The 27,001-nt window shown below is 41.0% G+C and overlaps 1 protein-coding gene across 1 annotated transcript; it reads right to left on the bottom strand.

Annotated features, from left to right (window-relative positions):
• Positions 1-2,960: 2,960 nt before the first annotated feature.
• GGH (gamma-glutamyl hydrolase) lies at positions 2,961-25,506 on the bottom strand. Its single transcript, XM_075549644.1, has 9 exons — positions 25,305-25,506; positions 22,185-22,296; positions 18,131-18,181; positions 15,662-15,746; positions 11,771-11,909; positions 10,296-10,402; positions 10,125-10,215; positions 5,269-5,403; positions 2,961-3,323 (listed from the first exon to the last, which is right to left on the bottom strand). The coding sequence occupies exons 1-9, from the start codon at positions 25,405-25,407 to the stop codon at positions 3,202-3,204; spliced, it is 945 nt and encodes a 314-aa protein (XP_075405759.1). The 5' UTR covers positions 25,408-25,506; the 3' UTR covers positions 2,961-3,201.
• Positions 25,507-27,001: the final 1,495 nt, after the last annotated feature.

The following is a 27,001-nucleotide window of genomic DNA, read 5'->3' as shown; positions in this document are numbered from 1 at the left end:
AATATAAGTCCGACCATTTTCATGTGCTCAGATAAGAATAAAATTGGTCACATTTCAATTGAAGTTCCTCTTGGTCAACTATAGGAATTAATCTCTTTCAATGTTTATGCTCAATTTCTCCTATTTCCCAAAGATTACTTTAATTCAGTGCCTTCAAAAAGCCCTCGGTAGCACAGTGATTATGTACTGGGCTACGAACCACATGGTTAGCAGTTTGAAACCACCAACTGCTCCTAGGAGACAAACGAGGCTTTGTTCTCCCATAAAGAGCTAAGTCTTTGAAAACCCACTGAGGCAGTACTAGCCTTTCTTAGTCACCACGAGTCAGAATTGACTCGATGGCAGTGAGTTTTGAGTTTCAGTATCTTTGATTATTGCTGTTTTGTGTACAAAACCATTCATCTCTCAATCTGCCACTCTCTGTGATTCCTGTCTCCATTTTCCTAAAGCAGGATACAGGAGAAAAGATGAATAAGCATCATCTATTCAACACTCACTGGAAAATACTCTTATAATCCTAGCATCTTGGTTTTCCTGAAAAAATGCCGACATTTCAGAGTGGGTAAGGGTATGTGCTGTGAAAATGGCAGATCGAGAAGCTTATTAAAACGGATTCTATAAATGTGTAACAGCTTTAATTATTTCAGATGGAAAAAGTTGACTCACAAGTAGTAACAAACATTTCACCCGAATTTAGAGTGCTGGGTATTGTAGGTTCATAAGTTCAAGACAAAGACTGCTCTGGGGACATGGACAGTGTAACTGTGGTGCTAAAACAGAGCAGAATGGGAAAAGCACATACACACGCACACACACATATGTATTTATTGTTTATACATCGACTACTTATCAAATTCTAAAGCAAACTGGCTGCCATTGAGTTGATTCTGACCCAGAGGGTTTTCTTGGCTTTGGTCTTTACAGAAGCAGACGGCCATGTTTTTTGGCCATATGGTTGCTTTATGGGTTCAAACTGTCTCATTGCAGGCTAGTCTTCAAGTATAAACTGTTTATAACACCCAGAGACCCATGTAATATACATGCAATGCATAGTCACATAGTATTGTATATAACAAATAGCATATAATCATATATATCATGTGAGAATAAATCAAAAAGTTTGGCTACTGGGTTCCAGTTCATATGTGCATGGCTTTGTTGCACACAATAGGTGCTTTAACATGTCTCTGGATAAAGGCAAACAAGTTCTCTGAGGAACACTTGTCTTGGTCTTATTAGGAAGTCTTCCCAAAACAGACACTTTTTGTGCCATGGGAGGAAAAAAAGAAAGATTGATTTTGAGGTGAATGTTAATGTCAAAAATTTAATACAACTCAAGTGGCTGTCTTTCTCAATCACTGAAGCTTTGTCACAAGTTCATGGTGCTGCTACTCCACACAAAACCAGTGTTCAGACCAGTGGTCCTCAACCTTCCTACTGCCGGGACCCTCTAAAACAGTTCCTCGGGTTGTGGTGATCCCCAATCATAACATTATTTTCATTGCTACTTCCTAACTGTAATTTTGCTACTGTGGTGAATTAGGTGACCCCTGTGAAAGGGTCATTTGACCCCCCCCCCAAGGGGTCACGACCCACTGGTTGAGAACTGCTGGTTTACATGGAGCAAGTGTTTTAAGGAAGGTCGAAACAATCTCAAGGGTGAGGCAACAAAAAGACCATCAACTCCATTAAAGAAGAACCTGCGGCTGAAGTCCAGAAACTGGTGGGAGAAGACCATAGAGTTCCCATTGAGGCCACAGATCCTAAGCTGGGATTTCTGTGTCGTCCAGCATTTTCCATTTTTAGAAAACTTCTGGACCTCGGCCAACTTTGGGCTCAGTAGGTGTCAAAAGGGTTCACAAAGACCTGCCAGATCAAAGAGATGATCTCTCCATCATTTTAAGAAAGCTCTAAACTAATGATGATTTGGGGGTGGTTTTGAGGGCACCTGCCGGGGCCAGTTAAATTTAAGACAGGGAAACCATCTCAGATTATACTGCATGTTTTTGACCATTCCCAAGGAATCGTCTTCGTACATTTTCTCAAAGACACAGGACAATTATAAGAGCTTATTATCAAGAAGTTTTAAGAAAACTGTAAACACGAGTGGTGGGAAAAAGGCCAGGAAAGTTGTGCCAAGGAATTTCACACACATCCCACCCCCCTCCCTTCCAAGAGTGCCCCCTGCTCATTCAAGGTTACCAAGGGCTGCTGTGTGAAAATTTCGGGAAGCCTTTGCCCATCCACCCTACAATCCCTTCAGACTTTGTTTGGGTCCTTATGCCCCGAGGCCATTCCAGAGGAGCACAACAGAGTTCCCCAAGGACGCTGTTGTGATGTGGAAGGGCTCAGAATCCTTTGTAGATGGTTACAGAAATGGAACCACCGCCTGGGAAGTGTCCAGCTGCACATTTTTATATTTTAAAGATGCCTCTATGAATTGACTTACCCTTGTATTCACAGACACACATTTACATGTGCTGTAAATATTATGTATTCCATAAAATTGTATTACATCTCATATATTAAGGAGCCCGGCTGGCACAGCACAATGAATTAAGCCCTGGGCTGTGAGCCCAGCAGGCACTCCAAGGGAGAGGGATGGGCATTCTCTTTTCATAGATTCGTCATCTCAGAAACCCTATGGAGCAGTTCCACATTATCCTAAAAGGTTGCTATGAATTGGAATACACTTGAAGCTGTGGCTAGAGCTGATATTAGATATATTTATGCTTATTGTATTTATCTATTAAACATAATTATATTTATATAATATATTCTATACTAATATATGACTATATACTCACGACATATATTTACATACAAACACATGCATAATAAATACTTCTAAGCCGAAACGAGACAACATTCTAAGTCAGAGGGGAGATTTAGAGTTTTTCAGCAAGGCTACAGCGAGTGGGCGGGGACAGGATTTGTTTCTAGAATCAATTAGAAAAAAATAACCACTTTCAATAAATTTATTTTTTTCCAATCTTCAGATATCATAAGGCTTTTTCCATTGAATACACAATTATCTCTCTGCTTCCCTGCTTGATCATCAGCCATGAAAGCAGCATCACAGTGAATCACATCACCAAAAGGAATCTCTGTGATGATCACTTATTATTGCCAGGAATAGCAACTTATTGGAATAATTCAATCAGGAAATTACTCAAAGTTGCTCTTGCACATCAAAGGCTTTCATTCAAAGAAGTAACTTTGCTGGAATGAAGAGAAATTTCCAGTATAAACTGGTTGAAACTGATAAATCAAGGACTCCTCTTCTTCCGCTTCAGAACTAAAGTGATGGTTGTTTTTCCGAGCTGCAGGGAAAAAAATAGTTAATTTTTTTAAATGATTGGATAATAAAATATTCAAGCACCTTCTTTATAATAATTCTTGCCCCAATCAGCATTCACCAAAAGGAAAGATGCATGGTAAAATTCCCCCAACCCACCCAGTTAAACAGCCGCCCTGTTGGCATAGGGGTTATGCTGAGATCCGTAAGGTCTACAATTTGAAACTACCAGCCCCTTTTCGGGAGAAAGACAGGGTCTCTCTACTCCTGTACACAGTTACAATCTCAGAAACTCACAGGGGCAGTTCTGCCTGTCCTCTAGAGTCACTCTGAGTTGGCACTGACTTGCTAGCATGAAGAAAGCAGTGACTGATTGATCTATACAGCAGCTGGACCTCACCAGCACGAGGACCAAGGTGGCGTTTACCCTCCTACACTGTTACGGAGAGCCTACCGAATGTGTGCAATGGCAATGGAAACAAATGCAGGCGTATCGCTTCAGATGTTTAGCAACCAAGCCAAACAAAGACTCATGTTCCCATATGTAGAAATCATCTCTTCACTCAGAAGCTACAGGAGTAAAAGGGATGCAGAAAATGCTTCAGGTGGAGGTGTGAGGCAAAAGCCATTGACTACAATACCGCAGAGATACAATAACAAAGGAGGCAGTATTATGGATACAAGGAGACACCTGATAGAGATAAAGGGTAGGTATGTGGAGTGGGAACTTAAGACTTTCCCTAAAGTAAAAATAATTGTAACTTTTATGAAACATATGACATTTTGACAGTGGTGCGTGCTATTGTTACTCATTGCCATGGCCCCGCCTGTTACAGAGGAAAGCTGTTGCAGAGGGTTGAGGAAGTACACTCCTAACTCCCCAGGAGCCTCTGTGCAGGGCGACTCACCATACTATTGGTTAGGAGTCGAACACTGAACCATGTCCATCACCCATGGGCTCCCTGTTGCCCTGGACTCAATTCCAACTCACTGCAAGCCTGTAAGACCGAATACAACTTTCCCATTGGGTTCCAAAGCTGCCTTCTCCTTCTCCTGTACAGCAGCTGGTGGCTGTGCACTATATACAGACTAGAGGGTCTGACTTGTGATGATATTCCAACAGACTTGTTCAAGTCACTGCTGTTCTTAAGTACAGATTGTTTATTTCTTTTCAACTCAAAACCCCAAGAACATGTTTCCTTGAATTAATACTACGAATGAGGGTTCTTTGGGGTTTTGCTTGTTAAAATCTGAAAGCATCCATTCAATTGACACAATTCCAAACAAAAGTGAAATTTCAGGCTGGTAGGAAGGTAATTAGCAAAAAGACAGGGCAGCTTGGAGACTCAAGCAAGGCTTACCAATGTGTTAAAATGGCCCCTCATCAGTGTGAATCCCAGTCCTCATAAGTTATCTCTGTCTCTGCTTTGTCTCACCCCCACATACCACCCCACTCAAAAATAAGCTTCTACAACCAAATTCTCACGTTTACCACAAAATACGACAGAGCATGACAATGTTTTGTGTTTTCATCAGCAAAAAAATTCAAAGCTTATTAACTTTTGTCAATACCTTCATGCAGACAACCTTATATCACGGGATGGGATGGAATATACTCAATTTATACAGGTGTCGGAAGCAATCAACAGCCAATTCTCTGAGAATTCAACAATTCAATAATTGTCATGAACAAGACAATTAGTTGGTAAGAATCTAAGTCAAAATATTCAAGGCAGGAATAAAAACAAGAACACAACAACTTTCTGCCCACTTCAAAATGTCAGCTACGGAAATTTTCTAATTTTACCTGAATATACAAGCTCTCAACTACCGAGCTTTCATACAAAATATTTTGCCTCGTTTTTAGTATTTTAGTGACTATGTAGAGCTTATAGAATATTTACACAGCAAAGGAGTACACGGAAATTTAGATGAGAACAATTTCCTTCTTTTATATACCCAAACATTACCTTCAGAAACAAAGAATTCTGCTAAATAAAAGGCAGTCTTCACAGCATTTGGTGAATGGGAAATGGTTTCCTTTCCCCACTCAAATGGTGGCTTCTCTGGATGCCACTGAACACCATATACTGGATACTTGTAGCCTACAAGAAGACCACAAAATCATTACCCACAAAGGAGTTCGGATAGTCCAGAATAAGTGTCGGCAAATGGTGGCTCGTGAGACATATGGTACGTACACATGGCCTGAAAGTAAAATGGAATCTTTGAAAGGATATTATTCAGATAGTGGTGATTTTATTCGTTCATTAAAATATATAGTTCTCAAATAGAATTTAAATTGTTGTGAGTAGCTAGGATTGGCTCTTCCAACTCAAAAGTTTGCCACGCCCTAGTCTAAAATGTTACATACAATTATGTTTCATGTCTCTGTAAAGACAATAGTTTCAGGAAAGTAAAATCATATACATTCTTCTTAAACACAAACTAAATCATTCAGTTCAGCCAAAATGAAAATTCCTAATGAAATCTCTCACTGATTTTCAATCTGCTACAGTAGAGGTCGGGGCCCTCGTGGCATAATGGTTACACGTTTAACTGTGATCCTGAAGGTCAGGGCAGTTCGAAACCACTCCCCTGCTTCAAGGGAGAAAGACAGGGCTTCTTCTCCCGTAAACAGGTGCAGTCTCGGAAACCTACAGGGGCAGTTCTATCCTATCCTATAGGGTGTCTATGAGTCTGCATCGACTCGGTGGCAGTGAGCAGCAGTAGAGGGACAGTGAATATAGACTGAAATACGGCTGCAACTCTGAACCTTCCAACCACCATGAGGCCAGTGTACGACCGCAGCACTTTCTCTTCTGTTAGGAGTTGGAGTCAGCGCAGTGGTCACCTACAACACAGCTTGCTACCTAATTCACTTTGCCACACAATCACAGTAAGGTATCTTAGCCTGGGAGTATATATTAGTTCAACCATGTATTAGGGACACAAGTTGCTCTCCCAATCGGCCTCTCTTTTCCCCTTCATCAGTGTTTTCACCCCCTTGCATAATAGCTTTTTGCTATGAGAATGGGTCCTTCTGTAAATGAACTTGTCTCAGTCTAAATTAGGTGGATTATTTTAAGGCTTCTGTGGCATTTTAAAAATAGATGTCAGCATTTAAAAGTTGTTATGAAAAATTCTTGGTTACATAATTCAATTATTTTTGGAAACCTGAAATATCTTTATAGGCAAAATTTCGACAATGCCTGGATTTTGTATCAAATAGACAAAAAGAATCTCAGTGTGACCCGTCTGTGCCTAGAAAGCACTTGCCAGGTGTTTTTCCAAATTTGTTGAATAAAAGGGAATTTTCCATTTTGATTTTCCATGTGTGTTGTCCTGATCAGTTATGACACTGAGCAATTTACCATGTCTTTATACCAAAAACTCAAACCCATTGCCAATGGCCACCTCAAGTCTGGACTCTTTACAGAAGCAGACAGTCAAATCTTGCTCCACCAGATCAGAAACACCAACCTTGCGGTTAAGAGATGACTACTTAACCTCTGTCCCACTAGAACACCTTACTATGTACTTTACAGGTTGTTCGCTGGTCTTTATCCATTAAAATAGGTTGTCTTTCCTTAATCCATGGTTGTCCTTTACATATGCTACACACATTATCTTCTGTTAGTTATACACCTACATAAATGCACACACACACGCACACACACACACACACTGTTTTTTTAATGATCAAAAATCCTTAAATTTAATTTGGCCAAATCTATCAATATTTTCCATTATGGTTTAACTTTTCTGGTCTTAAAAATCACTATCTCTTACATAAGGTTGTTGATTTCTTCTAAAATCTTATCATTTTACTTTTCCATTTAGGTCTTTCACGTACCTGAAATTTATATTTTTTATATGGCACCAAAGTACAAATTAAACCTTCTGCCATAAAAGAATTCAAATCGCAGTGACGTTATAGTTTGCGAGTCTGGAACTCTTCACAGGAGCACGCAGCTTCATCTTTCTCCTGGTGAATATGAACTGCAGACTTTGAAATTAGCAGTCCAATGCTTACCTGACAGTGCTACCAAAGGCTCCTTTTCAATGACAGAGGGTATTAGTTTTTATTTTTCAAACATCACCAACGGTCCCAATATTATTTATTAAATACACCCTCTTCTTTCTCCTTACTGATTTTCCATAGAATGTCACTTGGTCACCTATCAAGCATCCTTAGATGCTCTATATGACCTGTGATTACAGATGCATGTTCACGCACCAACACACTTCTGAACTCATACAGAATAGTATGCCTGCCTCATTTTCAGGATATATTGGAAAAATAAACAATAGCAATAACAAAAATAAAGGTGATGCAAACCAACCTAAGAATGTCTTAGATCAATATCTTAGAGATATGAGACAGCATCAAATAATATAAATAACAAACCAACACACACACATGGTTCAAGAAATTGACCAAAACATATAAAAACTTCAAAAGAAGAAATGACATTAGAATGGATAAGATATTCTAAAGAATTTTACTTATCAATCTTCAACTGATTAAGAATGCAATCTAATAAGTGGAACAGCTGAAAAAGAAAAGACAAAAACTGAAGTACAGACAAAACCCAAAAATAATTCAGGAAAGTAATACAAGAACAAATTAACAATATACATTTTTTAAAAAGAGAGAAAGCACACAAAACAGCAAACAGAAATATATAGATTGGAATGTTATAAACTTGTGAAGATAATAAATTACCAGTTAATTTCAAATAAAATCAATAAAACTTCTCATTATTATAAAAAAAAGAAAATCATAAAGACTGAGTAATCACTAACTCAGCACAGAAAAATAAATGGAACCAAGAAGCCATCCACATCACATAAACAAAAAGCAAAACGTTAGCAGTAAATCTTGCCCTACAGCTAGATACACTGAATATAAAAGGATTAAATGCACCAGTCCAGAGACGAGAGTAGTAGAATGGATAAGAAAGCATGACTCCTCAGTATGCTGTGTCCAAGAAACACAACTGAGGCACAAAGCTAAAAATAAGCTACAAAGAAAACCACAAAGCATTACTACTATAAGACACCAACACTGTAAGCTGAACCAATAATCAGAGAAACTGGATTATACAAAGAACGGGGCATCAGGATAACCTGCAGTATGCAGATGACAGAACTTGAGAGTGAGGAGGACTGGAAGCCCTTGCTGATGAAGATCGGGCATTGTAGTCTTCAGTATGGGCATGGTTCATTGTAAAGAAGACCAAAATCCTCACCGCTGGGCCAACAGGAACGTCGTGGAAAATGGTGAGAAGCATTGAAGGTCTCAGGACTTGTCTTGCTTGGATTGTGGAAAAGCTGGCAACTCCTCAAAAAGTTGAACACAGAACTACTGTATGTGACCCCAATCCGAGGAATGAACCCAGAAATAGCGAAAGAAGGAACGCAAACAGAAAATGGCACACCAAAGTCAATGACAGGTTTTTGCACAATAGCCAAAACGAAGAATTTGGTTATTTTTAAATATATAATTTTATTAACTTTGCAAGGGTGTCTTATTTCTTTACCAACTTGTGTAATCATTCTAATATCTAAGATTTTGGCATATTTGCTTCTACACCTATAATTTCTACAAGTTCTCATTGGTGGCATTTTGCTTCCTGTGCATTCATAGGTTTTAGCTATGAAGTATGCATTTGTCTTAGGTTTTTGTGTGGAAATTCCTTGAGAGCTGGGTCAAACTCAGGTGCCTTCAAGAAGATTTACTTACATTTGCTTCTGCCATGCACTGAGGTCACTGCCAACTTGAGACAATTTTAAGTAAAATTCTTTACTTGAGATGTATTGTTCTGTCCAGTTAGCACCAGGCAGGCCTCTGGTTATGAATGTTCATGGCTTATTGAACTCTTCCATTGTCTTAGTGTTAAAGGTTGAAGCAGACAATTCTCCATGCAGTGCTGCAGGCAAGCTTCCAGGCATGTTTTAGTTCACCTGACGTTGAAATCAGTCATGAGGTCCCAACCCATGTTCATATATCCTGACTTTTGACTGAATTTCTCCCGTCTCAACAAGACTGATTTACCGGTAATTAGTCCACTTATCTCATGGAGTTTCTGAGCTGGGTATCCTATTTCCTTACCAGTGTATCATTGCACCTAGAAAGATGTTTTCTATATAATTTTATGTTGCTTATGAGAAAATAATCTGTCACAGTACTTAATTTGCCATATTGGTTGGAACTATGAGAGGGCTTGAAATTTTTCATTATCTGTTTATTCCATTTTTCCATAAACTATTTTAAAACTTTTTATTGTGGATTGGGTGAGAATGCACAAAGCATATCAATTTTACATTTAAAAACGCTTATGATGTATTTCCTCTCGTTTATTTCCAGCCCCCACGTCACACTGCATACCTGACTTCCTCTACGTTTCTTGATTCCGTTCCTCCTGCGTGCCCTCCCTGATTCATCTCACCGGTTGATTACCTAAGGTGCGCACTCCCATCCTCATGTTACTGTTCCCCTTACGTAACTACGAATTATGGTTTGGCTGAAAAACTGGGCGGGGAGTGAGTTCATTTCCGAATCTGAAGCGCGTGACACCCCTCACAGAAGTCACTCTCCCCATTTGTCCCCGAAAATGGCCCAGGTAAGCTGAAACTATTTGCAACATACACAGAATCTGTCCTCTGTCACCAAACACACCCTAACCCTGTCATTGGTCTCCATCTTTAGTTCTCGGTGAAATACTGGTTATTCTTTTTTTTTTAATTGATAGTATAAAATGACTAAGTATGAAATTAACACAAGCAGAATCAACTATACACACAATTGTATGATACTCACCTTCCATTGATGAAATAAATTCAATCTTGCCATCTGTATTCGTAGTTATCACATTGAAAAACTCCCTCAACTTTTTATTTTCTGTAAAATTCTACGGTATAAACATAAAACCAAATGATTACTTCTGTAATTAAACCAAGCTAACTAATTTTATTTCATAACATGTGATACCTTCTTGGAGAGGCTCCACTTGTGGAAATTTGCAGTCAGAGGCTCAGTAGAGAGTGACAACAACAAGTCAGCAGGAAAATTCTGGAACATTCTGCCCTGCAATGTAGCTGAAATAATTTAAGCACCAGAAAAGATAAAATTTTCTGAACCAGTTTATCTGTAGTCAAAGAAAAGCCATTATCTAGGCATTATCAAAATAATTAATGGACAAAATATCAAAATAACTGAATTATTTTGATATTATATCAAAATAATTTAATATGTCAAAATAATTAAAGGACAGAATTCTAGTCAAATGGAATGTTCAGATATTCTCCTGACTTAAATACTTTTCTTTCAGATGGTTAACATGAATAAGTAAAATTTTTCTCATACGAGGATTACTTAGCAGGCTAGCCATAAATATAAACAGTAAAACAATTTGGGTTCCCTTAGGCAGCTCTGAAAAACATTAGTAAAATTTTTGTGTGATTATGTTTTCCCAGCAGAGTATCAATAATTTGAAACACACTTTAAAAAGGACTTAGCATGTTTAAGGCACCCAACCATGTAGAAAGGCTATTAATGAAGTCAAGAAATGTCTATTCAGGAAACAGCTCACAAAGGTAATGTATCTTAGTGGCCAAACACTCAAAGCTCTGGAGTCAAATGCATAGGCTCAAATACCAGGAAAGAGTTAAAAGCAATCTGATAGTGTCCAAAGCTAATGTCTTCTTCAGAAGAACCCCGGTATTCTTGAGATATTTCTTTGTTGTATAAACTGGGATGCTAGTGCATACAGCCCAAATAGTCCAACCTAATTTAGGAACTCTTCGCAGGAGTTTTACACCAATTAGTGTGATAATGAGAAAAGGCTTTGAAAACTATCAAGCATACTCTATAGTATGACGGCAATTATTTTCCTTCTAGAGTCCTTATGAGATCAAGCATCATGTGTATTATGTAGAGAATAATTTGTATTAATTAGTTCTCAGGATACAAGCATCAAGTGACTTAAAAGAATCATTACATGCGTATTCAACCAAGAGAAAAATGTTGGCACTGGAATAATCCTAGCTAGCATTTACTGAACTATATGTAAGATACTTAGCACAGTATCGGGAGCATATTATCTTAATTGTAAGATTGTACTTACTTCCCCACCTATAGCCCATGAGGAAATGAAAAGCAGAGAGCAGTTAAGGGATGACCCAAGGCAATGTGACAAAGCCAGGACTCAAAACTAGGGCCATTCCAGAGATCTTACTCACACACGGCCCAGTGGCCAGAACCCATTATTTTTTAAAGTTATCAAATTCCGAAATCCACTAAGCAATTTCCATCAATTAGTACGAATTTGATAACCCACACCTTCAACCTGTGTAAATAATTGAGGAATTCGCAAATGTAATGAGCATTTTTGCTTCTGCTGTTAACCAGTTAGTAATCCTGCCCACCAACATCTATTTGCAAAGGACTGGAAACGGAACGCTGACCTCCAGTGAAGTTCAGTGGCAGCGACACGTGCTCAGTCTGGGTGCGTGTTAATAAATTCTCCTCACTTGTCAAGATCGTGAGCTCTTCAAATCCAAGGCATGTTCCCCACACCGGAAAATAGTCTCCGTTATCAAAGCTCTTGGCAAGGGGAAAGAAAACAAAGTAAGTTCACGCTAGCTGTTTTAAAACAACAAAAAAAGTATACATCAAGCGTATCGTTAAAAGGCAGGTCCCGGAGTTCGACAAAGATTTCTGAAGGATTTTCCAAGAGCTACAAGTGGGTTATCACTTAAATAGTCTCCATTTGTCAACTGACTACCAAGCTAAATAAGTGGCAGCAAGGGGCCACACATATTAAAGATAATGCTAGAGAAAACCCAAAGCAAACCCACTGCTGTCAAGTTGATGCTAGCTCATCCTGCTGACTACAAGGTCACCAGTTTGAACCTACCAGCCACTCAAAGGGAAAGATGAGGCTGTCTGCTCCTCTAAGTTTTAAAGCCTTGAAAACCTGAAGCTGGAGTTCTATTCTGTCCCACAGGGTCACTATGTGTCAAAGGCTACAAAGACACCTATTCATAAATTGTCTGTAGTTTTTGCCACTTTGGATGCCTAGTTGTAAACCTTGCCCAATGCTCACCACTCTGGTGGCAATGTGTTAAGCATCAGATTGATAATCTTAAAGCAGGCAGTTCAAACCACTAGCCACTCAGTTAGTGGATTACAAGAAGAAGAATGCAGTGTCGGATTGGAGGAAGACTTATTAACAACCAGCGATATGCACATGACACACCTTGCTAGCTGAAGAGGAGGAGGATTTGCAATACTTGCTGATGAAGGTCAACAATTGTACACTTCACTCTGGACTACAATTCAATGTAATGAAAACAAAATCCTCACAAATGGACCAATAGGTAACATCACAATAAATGGAGAAAGATTGACGTTGTCAAAAATCTCATTTTGCTTGGAAAAAGCAGTCAAGAGATCCAACAATGGGCTGCATTGGGTAACTCTGCTACATAAGATCTCTTTAAAGTGTGGAAAATCAAAGATGCTACTTTGAGGACTAAAGGATACCTGGCCCAAGTCATAGTATTTTATTTGTCTAATATGCATGAGAAAATTGGATAGGGAATAACGAAGATCAAATATTTGATGCATTTAAATTGCCGTGCTGGTGAAGAATACTGGAAAGTATCATGGACTGCCCAACACACAAACACATCTGTCTTGGAAGAAGTGCAACCAGAATGTTCCTTAGGATCCAGGGTGGCAACAGTGCCTCGCCACTTACCTTTGGACAAGTGGATCAGTCCTGAAGGGATAGTATGTTTGATAAAATAGAAGGCCAGTGAAAAGGAGGAAGCCTCTCTACAAGATGGATTGACCCACTAGCTGCCGTAATGGGCTTGACATAGAAACAACTGTGAAGATGGCACAGGGCTGGGCCGTGTTTCATTCTGGTGCACAGAGTCACTCAGAATTACAACCAACGACATGGCCCCTAAACCTAACAGCGACTGAGCTTTCGAAATCACTGAATACTTGACCTGTCCTTGGCTGATCACCACAAAAACGAATTGTACCATAACTTTCTAGAAGCAGGTGATACAAATGATGATACAAGTAGGTGATACAAATGGCTAACATGCTCAACTGCTAACCAAAAGGTTGATTGTTCAAAGGAGGCACCTCAGAAGAAAGGCGTGGCAGCCTATTTCCTTAACTCGTGCCACTGAAACCCTATGGAACAGAGTTCTACTTTGACATACGTGAGGTTGCCAGGAGTCAGCTTCAACTCAGGGGTAAATGGCCTGGGTTTCTGCTTCTCTAAATGCAAGAAATTTTCTTGCATAGATTATAAAATATGACCTACCAGGCACTCACTTGAAATACGATCTTGGCTTTTGCCACTGTTCCTCACTGAGAAAAATAGAAAATTACATTAAGTCCTACGCCTCCTATACTAAGGAAGAAGTTTGAATACTTTATTTACAGTTCTTCCAATTTGCATTTAGAAATTATAGAGTGCTTTCTACTTTACGCTGTAGGGTTTGACTACAATTGTATGCCATTAACACCAAAGTACTCTCTGTTTCTAGATGTACCATATTTTGTGTTCAACTAAATGTAATTCCCTTGATTGCTGGGGCCAATTATTTATTAGAGGACTTGCAAATGGCCCAAAGAGAAAAAGTCATAGAATAGGCAAAGAATGACTCCAACAGACTAATCACTTAACGCTTTTCCAATGAGAGTTTTGTGTATCCCAGCTGTAATATAAGTAGTTCAAGGCTAGTTACTAAGCTTTTCTCCCTGTGCTTGGAAATCTCTAAGTAGCTAATTACGTTTTTATTGTTGTTAAGAAAAGGGAAAGGAAAATAAAAGGGTCTTGGGTCTGTCTTATGGGTTGCTGGTTTGTTTTTAATTAAACATTACATGAAGTCTTTATATGCAAAAAACAAAGGATTGGCTACTTTATGATGGTCATACATGCATTATAAATTATTCACATTGTAACATTTGAATTGTGTTCACTCGTTAGTGTTTCGAGACTATCTAGCTGACCTGCACCAAGTGCACATCATCACAGGTAGGAGGCACAATGGAGAATGACTGACAGCATACTGCAACCACATTGGTTAAACCAGGAACAGATATCCTCAAGACAGGCTATCTTCAGAATCTCAATTCCTTGTGGGCAAGGACTTTGGTCATATTATAGAGTTGAATGCTAAATAAGTGTTTTAACAGTCCTACAACAAAGCACTGTAAGAGGAAGGAGGTCAGAGGCCATTTCAGCTGAGGTCCAATCACTGCCACTAAGTCAATTCTGACTCACAGCAACCCCACCGGACACAACAGAACCGCCCCCTCTAGGTTTTTGCAGCTGTAAACCTTCATGTCATCAGAGCCTCATCTTTCTCCATCAGAGCAGAGCTGGGGGCTCCAAACTGCTGGCCTGGCAGCTAACAGGCTAATGCAGAACCCACCATGCTACTGTGGATAGAGACAGTCGACAGAAAAATAATAGCGCCCTCATCTCCAAAGGTGGCTAAGATATACAGTGATGGTCTAGATTACAGAGTAGGAGGATACATGATGTTTGCTTGAAATACCAGCCCAACTGCAATCACAACAGAAAAGGCTGGAAAGGGGCTACTGGGCGCACGGTGAAAGGTTCTGACTCAAAGACTATATAACAGGCTGCAAGTCACTTTAAAAAAAAAGCAAGTGTGTTGCATGGTAAAAGTGGTTGGTTATGGAATATTTAACAAGGGGGGGGAAATATAGAACAGTCAAGTTTAATTAGAAGACGTCTTTAATGGTTTAGAGGAGAAATAATACGAGTCTGACCAACGATACCAAAGGCAGGTCCAACCTGAGATGTTATACTGGGGGGTGGGCAGCAGGTGGTTCTGCTGGTAAGGGGCTGAGTTCAGGCTAAGTGTGAGGAAAGGGTCTGAAGATTAAAGGCGTCAGGAGGAGCTGAGAATTCATAACATAAGAGCAATACCTAGTTCATAATAAAAAAGATAGTCTTGATCAACATGAGAGCTACGAAGCCACCATGAGACCCTGTCACATTAGCCAGCACGTGATGAGAGATGGCCCGGTCAGTAGTACTCAGAATTCCATGTGAGTGCCTGAAGTACAGGCAAGGCAGCCAGGAGACATGCAGGTGTCCTACAGCTGTCTTATATGGAGAGTCTTATAGGGAGCAGGCTCCTCACACATCAAGGAGGTGGTGAGGCTATAGGGTAACTGGGAGGGTATAATATAGACTGAAAACTAGTGTGTCATGTAAAGTTACAAAAACAGAACTCAAACCAAACAAAAAACCCCCCCACAAATCTATCTGCAGTAGTAAACAGTAACAGACTTACCTGCAGGGCAAAGTCATAAAATAGTTTGGCCACTCTGGCATAATAGGAGTTGTTTAGATGAGCACCTCCTCCGGGGAAAAGGATCCTAAAACAGCACGGACACGGGTATTTCCCCAGAAAAGGACATTAAAACCACTTCTTCTCATGACACAAGCAGATCATTAAGACAAGTAAAAAGCAAAAAATAAATAAGCAAAACAGGGTATGACCATATTTGGAGTGCTACCCACTCATAAACGACCCTAGCAAACACCCACACTAGCCTAGAGACGCAAAGACACTAAGTAATCGTTGCTAGTTGGAAACGCACAGTCTAGTAGAAAACTTGGACGTATAAACTATGCGGTAGAACCCTTGTAGAAACCTCCACTCTCAAAAGCCACTGAATGAAGACTCACTAGCAGTTTTCCCTTTTTACTGACGTGGGATCAAAAAGCTGCCTCTGCCCAGTTTTGTATGTTTAACCCCAAAGAGTCTTCATAAAGAAAAGTTGATTTCTCTTCACAGTAAGCAAATTCATTAGAACTAGGCGTTGTCCTTTTACGTCTGCCTGGTGAACAAACCAGTACACGCTTGACTGTATAGGACGTGCTTGGTCAGAGTGATTTTGAAATTGTACTGGTATTTCCTGGGGTCACTCAGAAACGGTCCATATGCCCCCCGTTTTCCCACCCTGATGCCTGCTTTGACTGCCTGGGCTACACAAAGAAGAAAGTGTGAGGAGGAATTAAGAGGTGGCACTACAGGAAACAGGATGGGGAGACACAAACTGGGCTCCCTGGTCTTTAAAGAGCCATTGCTGGTTGCCAAGGTACACGGAGGAGCTGGGTAAACCAGCTACCAGAACTTCCTTCCTTCCTGTATTAACTATGACTTCTGATTCCTGTACAAACAGAAGCACAGCTGGGGAGAACGAAGAAGAAGTGAAGTGACTCAAAAGAATCACTGTGAGGCTCTCCCCTCCTGTCGTGGCCCGGACTTGCACATCCTCGGGCATGCCAGAGTGCCAGGCACCCATCCGGCGGTGCACAGGTGCCACCACACTGAACTGCCTTTACGGTAACCCTTTACAGGAAATGAAGACAAAGGAATTTTCTATGCTAACTTTATAAAAAGGAGTCTTTATTTAAAAAAATAATAAACATAGGTTTAATACATGGGATTAAAAAACTTTACAGGGAAAACAGCACTCGGACATCCCACCACCAATCAGAAAGAGTTAATATTTTTATATTGATCTGACACAAATAGCTTCTTGCCCCAACCTTGAAAACAAAAGCAAACAAAATTTACTAAAGATTCCATTCTGTGAATTGCTTTTTCAAATGAAGATATCACAGTGTTTACCTAATAAAAGTGATGGAGAACAGAACCTATAGATATCCTCATTTTAACTGCCTGCGTAGTATCCTATCATATATATATAAAATCTATTTGATTTAAACAATTCCAACTGAAGGACTGTTGGCTGGTTTCTTAATTTTAGTTATTATAACAGTACTATAATGCATATGCTCAGGCATATGGTTAGTCTTCACACAAGAAGGAAAATATATTTTAAAAATAAAGTTCCTTCTATGGGATTTCCTGATCCACAAGATATGGTCCATTTTAAATTTCAGTAGGTGTTGCAAACTTAACCCCCAAAAAGGCTATACAGTTTATATTACAATTAAGTAAGTATGAGAATACTCATTCATTTATTTCTAAACCACAATGTATTCACCAATTTTCTCTTCTCTACCAATGTGATATTTGAAAAAAAATGTTTTCTGAATAGTTCTAAGTAGCTTGCCTCTAATTACGAGTGACAAACATTCCTAATATGCTTAAAAGCTTTTTTCTATGAGCCAATCAATAGTATCTTTTGTGGTCAGGCCCAAGGATTGGAAAGATTTTTTTTTCTGTGCTCTATTCAAGTTACTAACTAGAAGATAATTAGTAGCCTCAAACCCAGTTGCTGTAAATTGCCTAAGAATATATTTTAAATGGCTTCAAAACATTTAAACTAAGAATTACAGAAGAAAGACTCTGTCACACATTTATATGTGTAAATATATACCATGTGGGTCCACGTAGCATGAATATAATTTCCTAACCTGCCTCCTACATTTTATAGTACGGACTCTGAACAAAATAATTCCTAAATACGAATTCAGAAAACAAATGTGCTGTGCCACTGGAAGAGGGGCATAGAAACATCTCAGCATACCTGGGAGATCCAGAATGCCACAGGACTACCTTGGTCATGCGGGTCTTCCACAAGTTTTCGGCCTTTGAGAGGGTAGTTTACCATTTGCTATTGTTCTCGCTTGGTGGAAGCGATATTTTAATTTTCCTACTCTGCCGCAGTATTTCCGCCTTACAAAGGTTCCAGCATGCGTAGGTTTTGCTGCATTTAAAGGCAGTACTTTTCACAAACACAAGCGTGTCTGCATGCACCGTGTCAAAGCAATACTCTCAACTTACCCGTTAAGAGATTTGAAGAGCTTCTCATACTCTTCATCTCTAAGATTAAGCCTGAAAATAATTCAAAAGAAATTGTTACAAAATAGCCACTTCCAAAACTTAAGAGAAAAGGCTCTAAATGAAGTTACATTATGCTTCTGAAGCCAGATGAAAGTTAATTCTTACATTCCAGGTAATATTACCTCTCCACCTTCCTAGAAGTTTTTATAAAAGACATAAAAGCCAAAGAATTCTATCATATTTTGTTCACTGGACAAAGGAATATGATGACGTTCTGTGGTCTAATGTCATCTAATATTGAAAAGTATGTATTAATATGGAAAACATTAAAAATTATGAAATCTGAGCACCAGTATTTGTTCTGTGGCAGAAAGATGTGGCAGTCTGCTTCCCTAAAGATTCGTAGCCTCAGAAACCCTAGGAGGCAGTCTCTAAGAGCTCTATGAGTTGAAATTACCTGTACTCAGAGTTTACTTTATTTACATATATTTATTTTATTTCTCTGCTAGGCAAGAACTGTGGGAGGTCTTCAGAAGTATTATGTAAACACTAAACAAAGAGCTTGTTTATTTATTTACTCATTTTCAGTTTTAGTAATAGCATGTCTATCTTAAGTCTCAGGAGCCTGGTGGCTTAGCGGTGACACACTAGGCTGCTAACTATGAGGTCAGCAGTTCAAAACCACCAGCCACTTCACAGGAGAAAGACGGGGCTTTCTACTCCTAAAAAGAGTGAGCATCTTGGAAATTCACAGCAACAGTTCGACCTTGTCTTCACAGGATCGGTATAAATCGGCATAAACTCGATGGCAGCGAGTCTGATTTTGCTTTTTATCTGACATTTCAAAGCCCTGGTGAGTGGTGTATTACAGATGGTGTATTACAGAGTGGTGTATTACAGATGGTCTGCTAACCGTTAAGGCCTGCAGCTTCAGAAACCCAAAGCTCAGTTCACGACGCTAATAAAACCTCCAATCCTATAAATTCCAATCACTACTCCATCCCACTCCCACCCCAGTTGCAACTCTTCTGGAGTTACTACGTATTCTGTCTGTAAGTGTTACCCATGTGGTTTAAGCTACAAGGATGGAACCTGTTGAGGATTTCCTCTTGCGAGGATCCAAAAATCACTGCCCATGGAAGCAGCCATCAAGGACTCAAGCAACACATCGCTCTCGGTCAGTCTGCTGCCCAAGACCTCTTTAAAGTGTTGAAGAGCAAGGATGTCACTTTGAGGACTAACGTACACTTGACCCACAGGTGGCATTTCCAATCACCTTATAGGCATATTAAAGTTGAACGCGGAATAAGGAAAACCAAAGAAGAATGGATGCATTTGAATTGTGGCGCTGGCAACCATACTGCCAGTATCACAGATAGCTGGAAGAACAAACAAATCTGTCTTGGAAGAAGTACAGGCAGAATGCTCCTTAGAAGTCAGGATGGCAAGACTTCATCTCGTGTTCTTTAGACTTAGGATATGCAAAGACTAGTTCCTGGAGACGGACATTATGTTGGTAAGGTAGAGAGGCAGCCAAAAAGCGGAAGACCCTGGACAAGACAGATTGACACTGTGGCTGCAACAGTGGACTCAAATATAAAAATCATTGTGAGGATGGGGCAGGGCTGGGCAGTTCACTCCCTTGTATGTACGGTCGCCATAAGAAAGCACCAACTTGATGGCACCTGAGAGCAACATCCGTGTCTCTGTAATTCCCACCAAGTGACTGGGTGGGACTATGCAAACAGGGTATGTGTGACGCTCCAAGAGAGGGTTGGTCAGTTTTAATTGCCACTCTCCTGGCTCTGAGGGTAAGACATCTCAGAAACAGGAACAGAGAGAGTGCCTGGGAGCCTCAGGGAAGAAGAGGCACCTGTGGAAAATCTCTGAAAGTGTTGATTGATAAGACAGAGGTCAAGACCAGAGGTACAAGAGGCTGAGGCTCAAAGACCGGGGAACAGAGCCAAGGAATCACAGTGGGCTTCCTGGGTCACACGGGCAGAAGCCAAGGGACTACATGGCTGAGAGTCTTGGCTAGTGGCTGAATAGAGTGCCTGTTACAGGCCAATGACTATATCCTTACTATTTACTGATCCTGACAACCAGTTCAACAGCTGCAACAAAGGGCTCAGATTTGGCAGGAACGCACAGGGCTATGCAGTGTTTCATCAGTGGCACTCCTAGAGTGGCTATGACTTGGAACTGACTAGAGAGAAACCCGCAACAACTGAAGGCCATTGATGATTTTATCTTCTTCCCTCCGAGAAAATCAACTAGATGCATCTGTGACAATTAGCTACAATCTTTATTTAGACCACGGCACAATCTGTTTGTTCTTTAAAAGTATATAGTAAATGCAAGAACAATTGAAGGAAGTTCATATTGATTTGTCAAATTCCTGCAAGACCTCTCCTACATTCAGCAATTTTCTGTTATTCCTATTATCCTCATTCCTATAAGAAAGGAATAGACTATCTGAGCCACTTACACAGGAAGTTGGAGATTTATTATCAGATAATAAGCAAGGCTCATCATTTCTACCCCAGGGAAAAAGGTTTGGTTTGCGTTGGTTTTAGGGTAAGGGGAGCAGGAAGATGATCTCTCTCATTAATAAGTAGGTAATATATTTTTGTAGACCATATTATGTAGAACTCTGCTTTCCTCTAAATCCAAATGAACCTTCCTACGTAAGCAGTCCTAGTCGATGCATAGATTCACAATCATGACCCCCTTTTAGCAGAGAAGGAGCCCGGATGGTTCGGCGGGGTAAGCCCTGGGTGGATAACAATATGGCTTTTGATTCAAGCCTATCAGCCAAACTCTGCAAGAGAAAGACAAAGCTGTTTGCTCCTGTAGAGTTTCATGGTTTCAGAAACTCTAAAGAAACTTTTACTATCTCCTATATAGGGGTTAAAGGGAGAACGACAGGGCTTTCTACTCCTATAGACAGTTACAGTCTCAGAGACTCACAGGGCCAGTTCTACCCTGTCCTATAGGGTCACTCACTGTGAGTCAACATCCACTCAATGGCAGTGCATTTGGTTTTGGTTTATATAGGGGGCTTCAGAATTCCAGAACATTTCATCATGTTCATTCAGAACTTATACATGGATAATGCATGGTTTAAAATCAGGATAGATGGGCATCAGGGTTGTAGCATCTCACCAGACTTACTCAATCTGCATGCTGAGCAAATCATCAGAGAAAGTAGATTATATGAAGAGTGTGGCATCAAGGTTGGAGGAAGGCTCATTAACAATCTGTGATAGGCAAATGGCACAAGCTTGCTTGCTGAAAGTAGGAGGACTTGAAGAACTGTTTGATAAGATCAAGTATTACTGCCTTCAGTATCGATTATATGAGTCAATGTAAAGAAGATTAAAATCCTCACAACTGGATCAATATATTATAAATGACATCTCTGGCATTGTTAATTATAAAAACAATCAACTCTCAGAATCAAAATGAGATGAATCATTTCATTTCCAATGGCCCATTATGACTGCAAAAGCATAAAACCAACCCCACTGCCATCCAGTCAATTCTCACTCACAGTAATCCTGCAAAGTTTCTGAAGCCATAAATCTTTATGAGAGCAAATATCTTCATCTCTCTCCCACAAAACACAGCTCCTTAAGACTGCAATACCAGTAGTGCATTGCAGCACTGCTATATTGCTCATTTAAAAACTTTTGGAGTAGAATGTGAAAGCATTGTAAAAGTCACATAAATTAACCTCTCCTGTTTCTCTACTGTAACACTGAAATAAAGCTGTTTACATTTTGGATTCTTTTGCTTTATTGATGTTGTGACAACTGATGAGGACCATTTATTTGGGGACAGAGGAAGTGCTCGCTTATCCTTGGTGCTAATGCTTATGACACACTTCTACTGATGTTACAGTTACACACTGCTACATATGCTACACAACCTACTGAGAGACTCTAAGCATTATCTCTGTGGCAGAAATTAAGCACAATGTTACTATATCTAGATAATGAACACATATGAAAAATTCACTTTTATACAGAATGTGATAAATAGCAAACCATACCTTACTGGTACAACCCTTGCACCTGCAGACTCCAGATATTTTACATAGGATGCAGCAATGTAGAATTTTCCAAAGTTCCTCATCTTAGATTGGGTCTTTTGCATTAATACTCCTAAATAACAAAACAAAAATAACTTTAATTTTCATAAAGTTTCCTTTGTTCCTGATCAGAAGTAAAACCTAGCCTGGTGAAAGTTTACTCTACAGTGGAAGGAACTAAATATGAAACTTCTTCTGTAAGTGTATCCGTAGAGCTGGGGAGGCTTATGTCCCCACATCAGAGAAGTCAAAAAGTCCCCAAAGCATCCTTCCTGTACCTTAAAATGCATTTCAGAGTAAACCTACTCCATTGCCAGCAAGTTGATTCTAACTCATAGCAACCCTATAACCCCAAAACAAACCCACTGCCATTGAGTCCATTCTGACGCATGGAGACACTATAGGGTGGAACAGAACTGTCCCTTTGGGTTTCCAAGAGTGTACATCTTTACAGAAGCAGACAGCCTCATCTTTCTCCTGTGAGCAGCTGAGGGGGTTGAACCACCAACCTTGCAGTTGCCAACCCAATGCTTTTCACCATGTACAGAGGCCCTGAATCAAGTGCCCATCAAAATTCAAGGAATTCATCTGACAGGGTCCTGTAAGCCAGGGGAGAAAGCAGTAGAAAATGAGATCAGGCAATAACAGATCAGGCAGGAGTCACATTCCAATGGGTCTTCAAATCTTAATAAATTCTACAAGACCAGAAAGGCTCTACCCCCACTTACCTCTTTGGCTTCTTCTAGCTTTTATCTAGGCTTATCCACACTGGCCTTTCAGGGGCTCAAGGCGCCTGACACATGCTCCTTGTTCCACCCAGAATATCCTTGCCCCCTCCAAAGATCTAGTTCATTCTCCCATGCTGTAACACATCTGGAACACTCAGCATACTTGCAATGATTCTATCGGTGTCCTGACAGGAAAGGCCATTGTCTGTGTTATTCATTTTTGTACTCCCAGTTTCTCTTATGATCTGACATTAATTAGGCAGTAACTGACATTTTAAAGAGGCCTGGTGGCATAGTGGGTGACTAGTTCATTACAAACCACCATGTCAGCCAGCCATTTGACACCACCAGCAGCTCTGTGGCTTTTGATACCCCTAAAGTATTACAGTCTTGGAATCCCACAGACAGTTCTATCCTGTCCTCTAGAGTCACTATGAATCAGAATTGACTCAATGGCAGTAAGAGTTCAGGAGAGATAACACCCACATATTAGAATGATAGGGTTAATAAGGCGTCTCCTCAGTGATAAGATCATCTTCAATGAGGAAAATGAAGTGTGGCTGAGGAAAAAAAGAATCAAGGAGTGCCAGGAGTAAGGTGCCAAACCCAAAAATATATGGGGGTACCGAGGGACCCCTGCTGGTGCAGTGGTTACGCGTTGGGCTGCAATGTGCATGGTCAGCAGTGAGAAACCAGAAGCAGATCCTCCAGAGAAGCACTGAGCTTTCTGCAGCCATAAACAGTTACAGTTTCAGAAACCACAGGAGGTCGCTGTGAGTCAGCAGTGACTCGATGGCAGTGTTTGGTGAGGTGGGAACACAAGATTCAAGAAACGAATTGCACTGGGAGAATTCAATTCCACCTCCATTCCTCCCTCCCTCCCTCCCTCTGCCCTATACATGTTTACTCACTTTTCCCATTCCTGACCAAAATATCACCCACACGCTAAGGACATTATACAACGTATGTGGCTTCCATATCTTTGCATACTCTCTACTTCCTAGACTTTCTACTCCTGAGAAGAATTATAGTCTCAGAAATCCATGGGGGCGGGGGGGGGGGTGTTCTACCATGTCCTATAGGGTCACTGTGTCTGCACTGATTCCGCGGCAATGAGTTTGGGTGTTTTGGATTTTACCTCTGACTGACAAAAGAAAAAAAGAATCCCTTGTGTTCTTTCTTTCTCCTCTTCGCTGGACTAGCAATTGCCAACAAAGTTGATATAATCATACTTTCAGGTTTGCTTTGTTTTCTTTTCTTAAAAGAACCATGCCTTCACCAAAAAAAAAAAAAAATCTGCAGGCTCCTTAGAGAGTCCAATCCTTTAAAATAGTAATGTTCCAAATTCTTAGACACAGTTCATTTGAAGTTGGGGCACTACCCATGCATGTGAAAAATACTACTAATTTACTATCTGTTTGGTTACAGGAAGAAATGCTCATCTTCGTGGAAGAAAAACATAAATTGAAATAGTATGCATGGCATAAACCCACAACTAAGGTAAAATTGATTTTAATTGTCCACACATAAATTGCTTCGGGCATTTCAATCCCTGCCTAAATTCTCCCTGGTAGATCCCCCCCACCCTGCCATCCAGTGTCTATCAAACAAAACAAAACACAAACAAAATGCCAATCTCACTGCCATCAATCTCTTCCACTCACAGGGCAGAGTAGAACTGAACTGGTGTGTCGCTGAGGCAGGAAATCTTTACAAGAGCAGGAAGCCGTTTCTCTCCTGCAGAACCGTTTAGTGGGTTCAAAGTGCTGACCTTGTCCTTAGCAGCCCAATGAGTAATCTACTACACCACCAGGGCTTCTCCCAGTGTCTCTAGTACTGCAAAAACCAGTGTGAAACTGATTTTACTTTTTCTAACACACCCATTTGTAGAAACGAATTATCACATACTTACTGTTGCCCACAAATGGGATTTAAATTAGGGTAATACAGATCGCTGCTGCCCCCCCAGTGCTGTAGATGTAACAAAGTCAAAGTAAACCTTAATTTTTTTGTTACCTAAATCGATTCTAATCTTACCATTTAACGATCTGTACCTTTAAATTACCCTCAGCCAGCAAATTTATAACAAATCCAATTCAGACATACTTTGTAGAAACTGCATACTTTGTAGAAACTCCTAATTATACATAAAAAGATAAAATGCACAAGATCCTTCCTCTCTTAAAAGTTCATGTGAATTGATGAGACATCTGCTACATTTCAGTATAATCTAAATGGTATGCCAACTCCATTTGTGCACGGGGCTCAAAGGAGATATCCGAGTTCTAGCCCAGCAGCAGGAAAAGTCAAGCGATGGCATGCATTCCCCCAAACCCCACACACCCTTGATTACCAATGATGGGCTTCTTCTCGGTGGTGCCGCCGGAGGGTGCGGATAGTACAAGACAAGCTGCTCCGCAGAGGAGTAAGCACAGCAGCTGGTGTGCGCGGGCCATCGTGCCCGCAGCGTCGGCAGCCCCCACTGGTCACCTTTCAAAAGCACTGCGGGAGAAGTCCGTCTAAAGAGCCGCACCGGAGGAGGGCGGGGCGGGAGGGGCGGGTACGTCAGGAGTGGGCGTGGCTCCGCTGTGTCGGCCTATAGACATGTAGCTCCGGCGCGCGTGCGCAGCGACCGCGCCCGCGGGGCGGGATCAGGCGAGCGGCCGCGTAGCGTCGTGGCTAAGCCCATTCTCCTGGCTCCTTTAAGGGGCGGCTACCCTTCTCCCGCGAGGCGGAGACTCGCCTGAGGCCACGTCTGGGACAGCCGCCGGAGGTGAGTCCCCGCAGGGCTCCGCCTTCAGCCCCCCGCGGAGGAAGCCGCCAGAGAACCCGGAAGTCTCCGGAGAACCTTGAGCTGGTTCTCCCGCTGAAAAGGCAGGGGCCTTCTCTTTAGGAATGCTGACTGCCTGATCTGACACTGCCGCGTTCCAAATAGAACCGACGGTGGCGGCGGAGGACCGACGAGCTGCCGGCCAAGGTTTGCTGAATCTAGGTGTGAGTCCACAGGAAGAGTAGTCGTCTCGCCCCGCCCCACCGCACCCCACCCCACCCTCACCCTCACCCTCACCCTCACCCTCACCCTCACCCTCACCTCACAACTGGTTCGAGGAGGGGCCAACCCCGGGCATCCAGGCAAAGGAGATGGCCAAACCAACCCCGCCAATGATGCCTATAAACGCCGTCCTTGCCAACCACAGAAGTCCGCCCTGTGAACGGGGCCAGAAGCCAGGGCCTCTGTTCGTTCCTCTTGTTCAGGAGCACGGGTGGCCCTGGAGTTTAGGCTTTGGTCTGCTGAGAATAGGATGTAAATTAGGAGCATACATAAATAGCGAGGTCAGCGGTTCAAACCCTAGCAGCTGCTCTCAAAGAGACTCCCTGCCGTCAGGTCCACGGTGGCCCACAGTACCCCATTCCCTGTGGGTTTCTGAGACATTCACGATTTTAAGTGTTTCCCGGAGTAGAAGGTGTCAAAGGGACTAGTGGTTTTGAACCACTGATCTTGCAGATCGCAGCCCAAAGTACAGTCACTACACCACCACTGCTTGCTGCTACTCAAGTAGACTTAACGTTGCCTATGAATCTGATGGTGCAGAGTTGGGGTTTAGGTTTCCTAGTCATTAAACGTGCCTTGAGGTTTCTGTTTAAAACTTTAGAATTAGAGACTTCCCGCATTTCAGTGGGAAGATAAGAAAAATAAAATCCTTTTTCATTCTGTGTGTGTAAACCTAGATATGGGGGCATCAAAACAGTCGTTGAAAAATTGTCTTTCAAAAAAAGAGAAAAATTGTCTTTCAATTCAATGTCCATTTTTCATGAACATTTTGAAGTTTCTTGTATTTTGTCATTCAGAAGTTGGCACCTATGTGACCCAAGTGAAATTCAGAATGAAATTCATCTGAAGTGTGAAATAGAGTCAATTAACATGGCCCTTGTAGCCATCAATAACTGCTTATGCGATGGACTAGAGCCTGTTGCTTTGATCTCATTTTGGAGGCTGTTCTCTAGTGAACTAATAAACATGATTAGGGTGGGATTGACTTTGGCGAAGGA

The sequence above is a fragment of the Tenrec ecaudatus genome, chromosome 5 (genome assembly GCF_050624435.1).
Source record: "Tenrec ecaudatus isolate mTenEca1 chromosome 5, mTenEca1.hap1, whole genome shotgun sequence".
NCBI lineage: Eukaryota > Metazoa > Chordata > Mammalia > Afrosoricida > Tenrecidae > Tenrec > Tenrec ecaudatus.
Note: the sequence above shows the minus strand (reverse complement) of the source record. Positions and strands in the feature narration are given on the sequence as shown.

Coding starts and splice junctions, on each gene's coding strand:
- GGH (XM_075549644.1), bottom strand. CDS start 25,407: ATGGCCCGCGCACACCAGCTGCTGTGCTTACTCCTCTGCGGAGCAGCT. Junction 22,297..25,304: donor CGAGAAGAAGCCCATCATTG/GTAATCAAGGGT, acceptor TTTGTTATTTAG/GAGTATTAATGCAAAAGACC. Junction 3,324..5,268: donor AGAATTCTTTGTTTCTGAAG/GTAATGTTTGGG, acceptor TTTTCCCTGCAG/CTCGGAAAAACAACCATCAC.